General features: G+C 37.2%; 1 protein-coding gene across 1 annotated transcript in view; it reads right to left on the bottom strand.

The window, feature by feature from the left end:
* Positions 1-12583, bottom strand: part of DNAH8 (dynein axonemal heavy chain 8) — a 377764-nt gene that overhangs the window by 287726 nt on the left and 77455 nt on the right. The window contains exons 16-21 of the mRNA XM_059177846.1: positions 11825-11944; positions 10101-10236; positions 6816-7003; positions 3430-3510; positions 2898-3014; positions 1957-2076 (exon numbers count right to left, since the gene is read on the bottom strand). Coding sequence (XP_059033829.1) covers positions 1957-2076; positions 2898-3014; positions 3430-3510; positions 6816-7003; positions 10101-10236; positions 11825-11944 — 762 coding nt within the window. The remainder of the gene's footprint in view (positions 1-1956; positions 2077-2897; positions 3015-3429; positions 3511-6815; positions 7004-10100; positions 10237-11824; positions 11945-12583) is intronic.

Below are 12583 nucleotides of genomic sequence, written 5' to 3'. Positions count from 1 at the left end.
AGGGAAATACAAATCAAAATTATAAGACACCACCTTACCCCTGTCAGAATGGCTAAAATAAAAAACACAAGAAACAAGTGTTGGGCGAGGATGTGGAGGCAAAGGAACCCTTTTGTATTATAGATAGGGATGCAAACTGGCACAGTTTGGAAGTTCCTCAAAAAGTTAAAAATAGATCTACTCTATGATCCAGTAGTCACAATACAGGGTATTTACACAAAAAAAAGAAAAAAGAAAAAAAAACCAACATTAATTCAAAGGAATCGATGCAGCCCTATGTTTACTGCAGCATTATTTATAATAGCCAAATTATGGAAGCAGCCCAAGTGTCCACCAATAGATGAATGGATAAAGATGTGATATGTAGAAACAATGGAATATTTTCCCACCATAAAAGAGAATGAGATCTTTCCATTTATAACAACTTGGATAGAAACAAAACAAAAAATCAAATGAACAAACAGACAAAAACAACAACAACAAAAAAAACAGAAACAGACTGATAAATACAGAAAACAAAACTGGTGGTTGCCAGAGGGGATGAGGGTGGAGAGATGGATAAAATAGGAACATAATAACCAAAGAAGTCTGGTGTAGCTATAATAATGACAAATAAAATAGTCTTCAAAGATTAAAAGCTTAACAGTGATAGAAGGAACAAATGGTCAGGAAGACATGATCATTTTAAACTTGCATGCTCCAAGAACAAGATATAAAAATGGGCCATTTTGTGTTGTCCCTGTTATAGCCAAAGCCCCAGTGCTGAGAACAAATGACATCCTACAGTTTATGCAGAAGGTAGTTCTTAAATGGTAGCAGAGGAGGCAATCATCAGACCTTTGCCCATCTTGAGATTATAGAAAGGAAGTATGATCATTGGTAAAGATCAGGTAGAAATAAGTGTAGGGTATACCAAAGGGACCACTTGGAGACCTTGACCCATGTCCTCTAGAATTGGGGGATAGAGGAGTTGACCTATGCCTAAGTTGTCCTAAGGCAAGAGGCCAGCTGGCTGTCCAAACCCCTAAAGGCAAGAGGAGTCTGCATTTCCATAGAAAAAGGAGCAAACATTCCTGTATGCCATGGGCAGGATTGGACCCCTTGAGATAGAGCTACCTTTGGTTGACACGAGCAAGGTGAGCCAAACCAGCAGGGTGAGTGTAGTTGAAGCACACAGCAGGCAAGAAAGAAAGAAGAATCTGGTTCAAGATATAAAGTAAGAATTTCTAAGAGACTGCTATGTGCCAGGCCTCAAAAATGATTAGACAGGGTTCCTGTCAATGGAACATAAATATGTACTCAAAGAATTTCAGTATATTGTGATGCTGAGGAGGTTGGGTTTTGTCCTCTAGACACCGGATGAAACTGCTCTTGAAGGATTTAAGATCATGAGTGGCAATGTGGAGAATGGATATGACAGGGGCAAATATGGAGGCAGAGAGACCAGTTAGATCATAATATCAGTTGCTAAACTCAGAATGAACCTTAAGGGCCCAACATAGGAAAGGGTAGTAAGTATGGAAAAGAAGAGGCAATTCAAGTAAACTTGGAGTCAAAGGCAAAAACCTCACTATTTCTGAAGACTGACTGAGAATTTAGAAATGGGAGGCAGGAAATGATTCCAGATGACTTGCAGATTTCTGTGAGTGGCTTAAGGGAAAGTCTGTAGCAATTAAAACCAAGAGGCACTTGAGGTCACCCATCAAAGGAAGAAGAGTGAACCACTGCTAGAAACCCAGGAAACTCCAGCCTGAGGTTGAGGATATTAGAAAGATCAGTCTAGGGTGTGGCCGTGAGTTTGAGCTATTGAAGCCATGTTGAATCTTTGGATCTGAGGCTCTCCAAAAAAGCTAGGACGTCTATATGCTATTGATAGAGAATTCCACTGTTAGGTTTTCCATGTTAGGTTTATGAGCCAGGATTTCTATGATTAAAACATAATAAATAAATGCATACCTCATTGAGCGTCAACATGTCTTCTACTTTGGTAGCACCCCCTTCGGGCAGGGAAATTAACACAGTTTTGGCTATCTCCTTTAGAACCGTATCAATATGCATTTCACACAAGTCATTGATCTACCAACAAGAAAAATAAATGTAGAGGAAAACTCTTCTTTCATCCAAATGTACTTGAGTTATAAACTAATTTAGAGGGTTATATCTAGAAACTTGGGCCTTGAGCCAAGCACAATTTAGTAGAAATTTTAAGAGTACATCTGCAAAGAAGGCTTAAAATGGAAATAAAGTTTTATACAGCAAGCAAGCATCATGAACCATAATCTCCTATGTGTTATCTCTTTTAATCCTTACTCTGGTCCATGACTCACTTACTATCCAATTTATATAGCTAAAGAAACAAAGGTTCAGATAAGTAAAGTAACCTGGCAAGGAACACATACATAGCAAAAGGCAGATCGCCGTAGCTAGGTTTAGCGGACTCCCAAACCTCCAAGTTTTGTCTGTTATACCAGGCTGCCATCACAGATAGCACATCTAATAGGCATGCATAATCTACATAGCAAAGATGTCAGAAATCAATAGGCAGTCTCCAGTTAGATGAATGCCTCAACTAACTAATAGTAGCTGTATTAATATTAATATTTAAGCATTCTATTCTGCCATTTTCCACAGTCTACCATCATCCCATTTTCTAAACTGCACAGTGGAGAAGAACCGCCATTTTAACAAATTGAAAGCAAGTAATTCAGAGATAAAAACAAGGCAACCCTAAATGAAAAGGTCCCAAAGCAGCAAGAGAAACATAAAGCATTATTTTTTTGACTTAATAGGAGTCCTTCTTGTTAAAAGTCACACCCTTTAGCTTTCATACGTAAGCAAACTATTCCTTATAGCCTGAGTATGAATGTATGTAGTTTTTTAAAATGTATGTGTCATACCTTCTTTAAAAGTTGATTGAACATATTCAAAACTGAGTCAACCTCCTTAAAGAAGGTTTCCAGTGTTAAAGACGACCATGTTAATATTGTGAGCCCTTGTCTCAACACAGATTCCACCTAGGAAAAGAAGAAAAAAAAGTAGCAGCTTCCATGATTAGCAGGAATATCTGCGTTTACAAAAAGAAAAAAAAAAGCTTTTTTTTATTACCTGGAATTATCATATGTTATATTTCCTTAATTATATTTCCCTCCACTATACCTGGTAAAGGTGACTTTGCTTTTTAATCATCTTTGGTTGTCCATGAAGAATCATGGATTCTTAGAAAGTGCTCATTATTGAGATTTAGTTGTTTTTCAAAGGCAACAAAACTTGTTGACAAGAAATCACTCTATAGGAAAAATAGAGCTATGATGTTGAACTAGAAAGACAGAAGATCCAGGCAAGAATAGATGTTCTAAAATCCATAATCTGTAGAACGTGGATCTAATTTTAAACAACAGGGAAATAATATAAACCTTCAGCATTACCAACCTTTTTCATTTTAGGGGTCATCAGATTGACAAACACCGAAGGCACTTCCTGACATAAGTCTTCATAATACTGCAGAAGACCCTGTTGAAAGTCAAAATGGTATGTGTGATTTTAATTTATTGTAAAGCAAGTCATATTTTCATCCATACCAGGAAGGTTTCATTATACCTTTTTCCTCATAGTCCTGCCAAGATTAAGGCTGCTCGCCTAAATTTAGATTAATTTATCATACTTTTTCTTCCCCTGTAAATTACCTTAACATATCCTTTAAACAGCAAGTCAGTGAAACTTTCTAGTGTTGCATGTTTTGTATTTATTATTTAATTTTTTTCTGTATTTATGCTATTTCAAATAGCTTGGATAATTATCTTTCCACAGTAGCTGTCATTATACATTTTTCCCCTCTCTGTTCCTTGTCTTCTGACACATTAAAGCATATTGTTACTGATGCCACACTTCTTTCCTTGAATCAAAATAAATGTATGCACAATCAGAGTTAATAGGCTTTTCTTTTTTCTTTTAGATATTTTTTAGAGATGAACGATAATGATCAGTAAAAATTGATCATTTTGTAATTTATTGCATAGTGTGTTGGGAAATGTGGATTCAGGTTAATTTTTCCCCAAATAAATAATATTAAGCTGTTTCAAAGTTTACTTAATAGTTTTGAAGTTATTAATTCCTTTCCTCCTTTTCTGTTCCCACTCTCCTATTTGCACATTAGTATTTTATTACTATAAAGAAGGAACAAGGGAATATAACACTGTATGTTAACATACTGGAATATAAAATAAAGCAAAATATAATAAAGAATAAACAAGGGAACAGAATAAAGAACCCAGAAATAAATCCATGTGCATATGGTCCATTAATGTACAAAGAAGCAAGAATATACAAATGAGCCAAAAACTACACAATAGTAAAAGGGCAGTCTCTTTAATAGTGTTGGGAAAGCTGGACAATCACATGCAAAAGAATGAAACTGGACACCTATCTCACACACACACACACACAAATAAATCAACTCAAAATAGATTAAAGACTTAAGTTTAAGACATGAAACTATAAAACTCCAACAAGAAAACATGGAGGTAAACTCTTTGACATCAGTCCTGACAGTGATTTTTGGATTTAACACCAAAACCACAAGCAACAATAGCGAAAAGAAACCAATGGACTATATAAATGAAAAGCTTCTGCACAACAAAGGAAACCATCAACAAAATGAAAAGGCAGCTATGGAATGGGAAAAAATATTTACAAATCATATATCTGATAAAGGGTTAATAGCTGAAATATATAAGGAACTAACTCACACAACTCAATAACCCAAAACTCCAACAATCCAGTTAAAACATGTGAAAAGAACTGAATGAGCATTTTTCCAAAGAAGACACACAAATGGCCAATAGGTCCATGAAAAGGTAGTCAATATCCCTAACCGTCTGGGAAATGCAAATCAAAACCACAGTGAGGGGCGCCTGGGTGGCTCAGTGGGTTAAGCCGCTGCCTTCGGCTCGGGTCATGATCTCAGGGTCCTGGGATCGAGTCCCACATTGGGCTCTCTGCTCAGCAGGGAGCCTGCTTCCCTCTCTCTCTCTCTGCCTGCCTCTCAGTGTACTTGTGATTTCTCTCTGTCAAATAAATAAAAATCTTTAAAAAAAAAAAAAAAAAAAAAAAACCACAGTGAGATGGTATGTCACACCTGTTAGAATGGTTTTTATTTATTTAAGTTAAGTTATTTATTTATTTAATTTAATTTATTATTTTTATGATTTATTTTCCATTTTATTTTAATTATTTATTTTATTTAATCATTAAATTTAATTAATTAATTAATTAGAATTAAACCTGTTAGAATCGTTATCTCAAAAAGACAAGAGATAACAAGTGCTGGCCAGAATATGCAGAAAAGAGAACCCTCATGCACTGTTGGTGTGGATGTAAATTGGTGCAGCCACTGTGGAAAACAGTATGGAGGGTCCGCAAAAAGTTCAAAATAAAAATGCCACATGATGTGTGCAATCCCACTTCTAACTGTAGATCTAGAGGAAATGAAATCAGGATCTCGAAGAGATATCTGCACTCCCATGTTCACTGCAGCATCATTTACAACAACCAAGATATGGAAACATCCATCAGTAGATGAATGGATAAAGAAAATATGGTATATATACATAATGGAATATTATTTAGCCATGAGAAAGACATCCTGCCATTTGCACCAACATGGATGGACCTTGAAAGCCTTATGCTAATTGAAATAAGGCAGACAGAGAAAGACAAATACTGTATGGTCTCACTTATATGTGGAATTTTTAAAAAGCTGAACTTGTAAAAACAGTAGAAAAGTGGTTGCCAGGGGTTGGGGGTGGGGAGGGAATAAGAAGAGGTGAGTAAAAGGGTATAATCTTTCAGGTGTAAGATGAATAAGGACTGAAGATCCAATGTATAATGTGGTGTCTGTAACTAATAACACTATGTCATCTAATTGAATTTTACTAAGAGAGTAGGACTTAAACATTCTCACCAAAAAGAAACGATATATGTGTATATACAAACAAATATATACTGTTTCTTTTTGGTTTAATATATACATATATATATCAAGATATAATATATATGTATAATATACAGATACCTAAATACATATATATTTATATATTATACATGACATATTGATGAATGAACTACATGAGAGGAATCCTTTCATAATGTATATTCATATCAAATCATCATGATGTATACTTTAAATATCTTACAATTTTACTTATCAACCATTCGTCAATAAAGCTGAAGAAAAATGAAAAGAATCAACAAAGTAAAAAACTATCTCTCACTACCATATCAGCACAACTGCTATATTTTTTTCACACACACAAAAAACCTCCTTCAAAAATAATTTTTTTTAAAGATTTTATTTATTTATTTGTCAGAGAGAGAGAGAGAGAGAGCAAGAGCGAGCACAGGCAGACAGAATGGCAGGCAGAGTCAGAGGGAGAAGCAGGCTCCCCACAGAGCAAGAAGCCCGATGTGGGACTCGATCCCAGGGGCTGGGATCATGACCTGAGCCGAAGGCAGCTGCTTAACCAACTGAGCCACCCAGGCATCCCCCAAAATAATTTTAAAATATAATCTAATTTGTGGCACATGGGTGGCTCAATCAATTGGGCATCGGGCTCTTGGTTTCAGCTCAGGTCGTGATCTCAAAGTCAAGGATGGAGCCCCAAGTCAGGCTCTGCACTTGGTTGGCTTCAGATTCTTTCTCCCTTTGCCTTCCCTCCTCCTTCCCCTCATGCTCATGGTTGCGCACATTCTCTTTTTCTCTCACTCTCTCTCATATAAATAAATAAAATCTTAAAATATATGTATATAATCTATCTTACCTGCAAATGCAATTTGTCTGCTTTCAATTTACTTTCCAATTTTAGCAATTTCTTTGCCTGTTCTGGTACATCCAACTTCATTTTTATCATGCACTTGGTTTCCCGAACAACTTCCAGAATTTTGGGATCAAAATTAACCAGCAACTTCCCAGTTTCTGGATGTCGCACAAAAAGTGTGGCTTGTAAAGCTACAAATAAACAATTATTGACATTACTGACATTAGCTTTTCTGGATTTCTCTTCTGCTTCCAGCCATGCTTACATACCTCCCTTCCCCACTGGCTGCTGACTTCTTAATAGAACAACAGTGTTGGATACCCCAGTGATGAGGCATAGCATCTGACATGTGGTCTGTGCCCAAAACTTAAATAAGGGAATGCAGTATGTCTGCAAACCCATAAAATCAGATCCAGAGAGATAAAAATGAATGAAGAACAGATAGCCTTGGGGCACCTGGGTGGCTCAGTGGGTTAAGCCTCTGCCTTAGGCTCAGGTCATGATCTCAGGGTTCTGGGATGGAGCCCCGCATCGGGCTCTCTGCTCAGTAGGGAGCCTGCTTCCTCCTCTCTCTCTGCCTGCCTGTCTGCCTACTTCGGATCTCTGTCAAATAAATAAATAAAATCTTAAAAAAAAAAAAAAAAAAAACAGATAGCCTTCATGCTATGAACAGCAACACTTTTCTGAGTGGGTCTAAGAGAGCGAGAGCTATAACACAATGTAGTTTCTTTTAATGGATTGTGATTTCATGCACCTCTGGGAGAGAACTGTGTGCACAAGTATAAAATAGGACATGCTTCATATGACAAACCCTTTTCCACAATGAAACCCAAACTGCTCCTTTAAAGGAAGAATTAAGCCCTCATCTTGAAAGTCTGCTAACTAAGCTCAGCATCAATAAGATATATTTATTAAAGACCATGGCATTGTGAGCTTCTAGGAGATAAAGATTTTTTTTATGCTACACCTAAACTACTACCTGAACATCATTCATATAAATAGGAATTTGCGGGCATGCTTTTGATTATGAATTGAAATATATAATCCTGGCTAGTGCTGAGTAGCCTTAGCTAAATTGTTATCCTAACATGAATTACTTCTAGAGGCATAATAATAACACACTTCTAGATGAGTATGTGCTAGCCTAAATTATATCTTATATTAACAAACATTACTAACAGGAGAATTTCTTATGTATCTTCCAAGCCTCACATTACTTCATAGAATGTGGCTGCATTTATTTTCTAGTATAATGGAATTGTCTATATATTCCTTTGAAGTTAGCTGACTTTTATTCATCAGATAACATTAGTCTCGAAATGGTTCTTAATGATGCTGGTTGTATGAGGATTTCAACAAAAATTCTTACCAAATTCACGTGGAATCTTTTTAAAATTGAGCCAGAAATCATTTATCCTCCCAAGTAAATTCCAAAATAACCTTGGAACACTCATGTAATGAAATCTGTCTTCCTTAAGGCTGTACTGAGCTTTCTTCAAAGGACGAAATGGTCAGCAAGACCACTAAGAATTATGACAGCCAGGAAGTCGGCTCCAGGACTTAGTGACATTTCATTCAACTTCATAGACCAACCATCTACAAGAGGCCAATTCCAGGTCCTCAATTACTATTCCAAGCTTCTATATGGTTAAATATAGCCACGTCAATATAACAAGAAGCCTTGCAGAACAATTCATTTCCACTAACCTGTGTTCATAGGAAAGGTAGATTTAAACCACAGCTTTGCCACTTCCAAGCTGCGTGATGAGCTTGTGCAAGTGACGTAATCTCTTAGTACCTCAGTTTCCTCATCTAAACAATGAGGATAAATACAGCTCCTCGTAGGGTTGCTACAAAGGGAAGCTACATGTTTAAACTGCTTTGACTGGCACAGGGTAAGGACTCTGTAAGTGTTGGCATCACTGACTGTTATTTAAAGTATACAAGAAGAAACAGACAGAGACAGTATCCTTGGAATGTGAAGGGGATTTGAGACAGATCCCTAAAGCAGTAAGTGTCAGGGGAACGATGAACAAATAAAGTGTGTAGAGGAGGAAGAATAAGGAAGGGCTATATTGAAGAGGTGACTGGTGAACTTGTTTTTGAACATGGGCTCATAAGAGGAAAAACAATCAGGACAAATGAAAAGTAGAAAAGCATATGATATTGTAGAAGCAAGATAGCACGTGCTCCATACTTCAGTTAACAGTTCTGTTTTGTCCTTCTCCATAACGTGAACTTTAAGTTTCTCTTGACAGTCCTTGAGAGCTAGTTTTCAGTAGGATCCATAGGGTTCTACCATACTCATTACCCAGAAACGCCTGGGCTGGTACGAGTGGCTTACTAATGGCTAAAGGGGCCAGGCGGGGAAGACAACCTGCAGGGTTGGAACCCTGTCCTCCAGGACGCAGGCATGAGCTAAACAATGGGTGGCAATAGTGACATGTCCTCCAACAGCTAAAATACATGGGTCTAGAACCAACGGGCAGAAAAAGCGGCCCTTCTTATTATCACTCGCAATGATCCAACCGCAGGATTTGTGCTTTCTGTGTCTGCAAATTTGTACTCTGCTGGAGTGGGGATCCTGGCCTGGGAGGGAGAAACCTTTCTGTCTGGGGTCACGATCAGGGTTCCACCAAGATTATAGATAAGAGCTTAAGGTTAAGATGGCACAAAGCAGGAACCTGAACCAACCAATAACTGAGCCCCCACAGTAACAAACATTACAGGTGATGGCAGCATGGATGCATGAGGGCTTGAAACTGCCCATCCCCTGCCTCACACTTGACTCCACCCAACACTTTGGCACCCCACAGAGGTACTCAGGCACAGCCCTAATACTGTGAATTTCCTGGAGCTCAAAAGTGAAGTTAAATTCGCTTATAGAAAAAGAAAGAATGGAAGGGGAGGAGGAAGACAAACAAAGTGCAATTCTTTCTCCCCTGATCAGGACTGAGATTTGAATCTATAACATGATAAAACTGAATATGAAAACTTCCCCCACGTCTATGGAGAAATATCTATGAAGAGTCTCAATAGTTACTTTTAAATGCTGCTTTTTTAGTGGGAGGTCACAATCGAAGTATATCAACTTTAAGATGATGGCAAATTTCACTTATAGAATCAGAATACTAGTAATAACTATAAAAAAATTATTATATTATCCCCAAATCTAAAAGTAACTATTGTAATATTGTATTAAAGGGATGTACAAATTCTCCAGAACCATGACTTTGTTCAAAATCACCTAATACCCCTCCACAGCATCACCGTATGTCTTATACGCACCATATTGTAACTGTGAAATCTCTCTGACCCAAGCTGTGTGATAGACCACCTCGAATTCCACCAGAACATAGGAAATTTTGTTATACTGACGTATGACAGCTTTACCTTCCGCACTTGACAAAATTTCTGAGTTTTTCTGGGAAAAAAATATTTATAATTAAAAGACTGCTGATTGTTTTCCTATCCCAAGCAGATAGCTGCTGGTATTTAAAATGTCATCAAATAATTATGCCTTGGATTTTGCCTCAGAGTAAAACAGAGATGAGGAAACCCATACAAACTAGAGACAGAAGTAGAAAAACTTCACTGGTGGAAAGGGAACATTGGAAAAGGCAATAAAGGGCTTAAGAAGGAAAGGTCTCTAGCCTTAACAGCCGGCCAGGCTGAGAGCCTCTGCCTGCAACTCTCTATTCTCTCCCCACAATTCAGGATAAGGTGTCAATTTTGTATTTTCTATACTGTGTAGGTTTGAAATATTTAATTAATAATAATACTAAATAAAAAGGGGAAAAAAAAGATAGAATGGACTCATTTTCCTTGACTTGTGAATATCAGGAAAATTCCCAAATTCCAGAACTGAAAAAAAGTAACTGTATATCAAAGAACAAAAACCAAATTCCTTTAGGTAAACAAAAAAAAAAAAAAAATGTTTTATGCTTTGATTGGCAGATGTCAAAAACAGGGCAATCTTGGCTCTGTCATGCAAAGTCAATCAATAATGGAGTCCCCACCCTGGCCACTTTTTTAAGACCAGGCTTTGAATTTTTTTTACAAATAGTGAGAACAGTAAAATGATTGACAGCAGCCAAGCAGAAACAATCGAAACTTAACAGCCAAGAATGCTTAAATATTAAAATTACTTGTAAGACTATTTTTAGTACTTATTTTGTCCTGTATTTGGGCATAAGATGCTAAATTGGAAGGGGAGGTGAACCATGAGAGACTATGGACTCTGAAAAACAATCTGAGGGTTTTGAAGGGGCAGGGGGTGGGAGGTCGGGGTACCAGGTGGTGGGTATTATAGAGGGCACGGATTGCATGGAGCACTGGGTGTGGTGCAAAAATAATGAATACTGTTATGCTGAAAATAAAAAATAAATTTAAAAAAATTTAAAAAGATGCTACCCTAAGCAAGCCAATTCTACTTTGTGAGTCTGTCTCTTTACAAAATCAAACCAAACCAAAAACAAAGAGAAGGAAACTTGGCAATTTCAGAATGACAATGGGGCCTAAGAGTATCGTGGGGCTTTTCAGAAATCTAATAATTTTAAGGACACAGAGAAGTCATGTAACTCTTTTATACTTCACTCTAGATCTCAATTCCTAATTCAGAAACATACTAAGAGTTGTCTTCACCTTCCCTAATACATGTCAGTGACCCATCCGTCCACACAGAAGAAATCTTCAGTACGACGCCGAGACTTCACTATTTTCAAAACAATGACTCTTTAAAAGCCTTGATAAAGTGCCCTGTATTATTAAAAGTCATAAGATTATAAGATTTCCCCCCTTAAAGATTAACTGTAATTAAGTGAGCTTACCTACGGAAACATGAGAGGACTGGTTTAGTCTCCCTCAAGCATCTTTATAAACTAAATTTTCTTTGCCTCGTGAAAGCAGTAGCTCTAACTAACTTTATTGGACACAAACATTACAGGATAAAATACACATCTTGTATTAAAACCACCATAATCTTCATACTGTAAATGTGACTACTGGCTTACAAAGAAATAGTTGATGGGTTCACTGATCCGCCGGTACAGCTGCCTCACCCAGAGTATTTTTCCTGCTATGGGGGGCATGTTGCGAGCAAGGGGAGGGTCATCTTTTTGAGAATGATAGAGCTGTAATTAAAGATCTGGTATTAATGTTTAAAATTCAGTACAATGGAAAATGCCAAAAGTAATCAATACATTTGTATTCCTATGTTTTACACATGGGAGGTAATGCAAAAATATGTAAATGCCCTTCAGTGATAATCTGCGGCTCCGAAACTATGATGCTTACAATATATGACATTTAATTCTCTCTTAACTCTTCTTTCCCATGACATGTACCTTTTTTCTATATTTCATCCCAAACTTTAAGGAGTTCTTCAAATAAGGGAGTACATGAGCTATATTTAATTGTTATAATATGCTTCAGAGCCTCTATTTCTGTACACAGAGATACTAACTTCAATGGGCTTTCCTATATACACATAAATGCTGTTGCAGAAATTAAAAAAAAAAAAAAAAAAAGCAACAGTTGTGAAGAGCACGGGGCTGCAAAGCTGACTGTCCAATGACATAAACTGTCAACACCTTCCCACACAGAGAAGGGCACATGGGAAGTACTTAGCAGTGAAGGGATCATTCTGGGAAGTTTAGCACAAGATAATAATGGCAGATACTTTCACTTTGTACCAAAGTACTATTCTGGGGACGCCTGGGAGGCTTAGTTGGTTAAGTGTCTGCCTTTGGCTCGGGTCATGATCTCCAGAT

This window comes from Mustela lutreola, chromosome 6 (genome assembly GCF_030435805.1).
Source record: "Mustela lutreola isolate mMusLut2 chromosome 6, mMusLut2.pri, whole genome shotgun sequence".
In the NCBI taxonomy this organism is placed as follows: Eukaryota; Metazoa; Chordata; class Mammalia; order Carnivora; family Mustelidae; genus Mustela; species Mustela lutreola.
The sequence above is the reverse complement of the archived record's forward strand: the minus strand, read 5'-3'. Positions and strand labels throughout refer to the sequence as shown.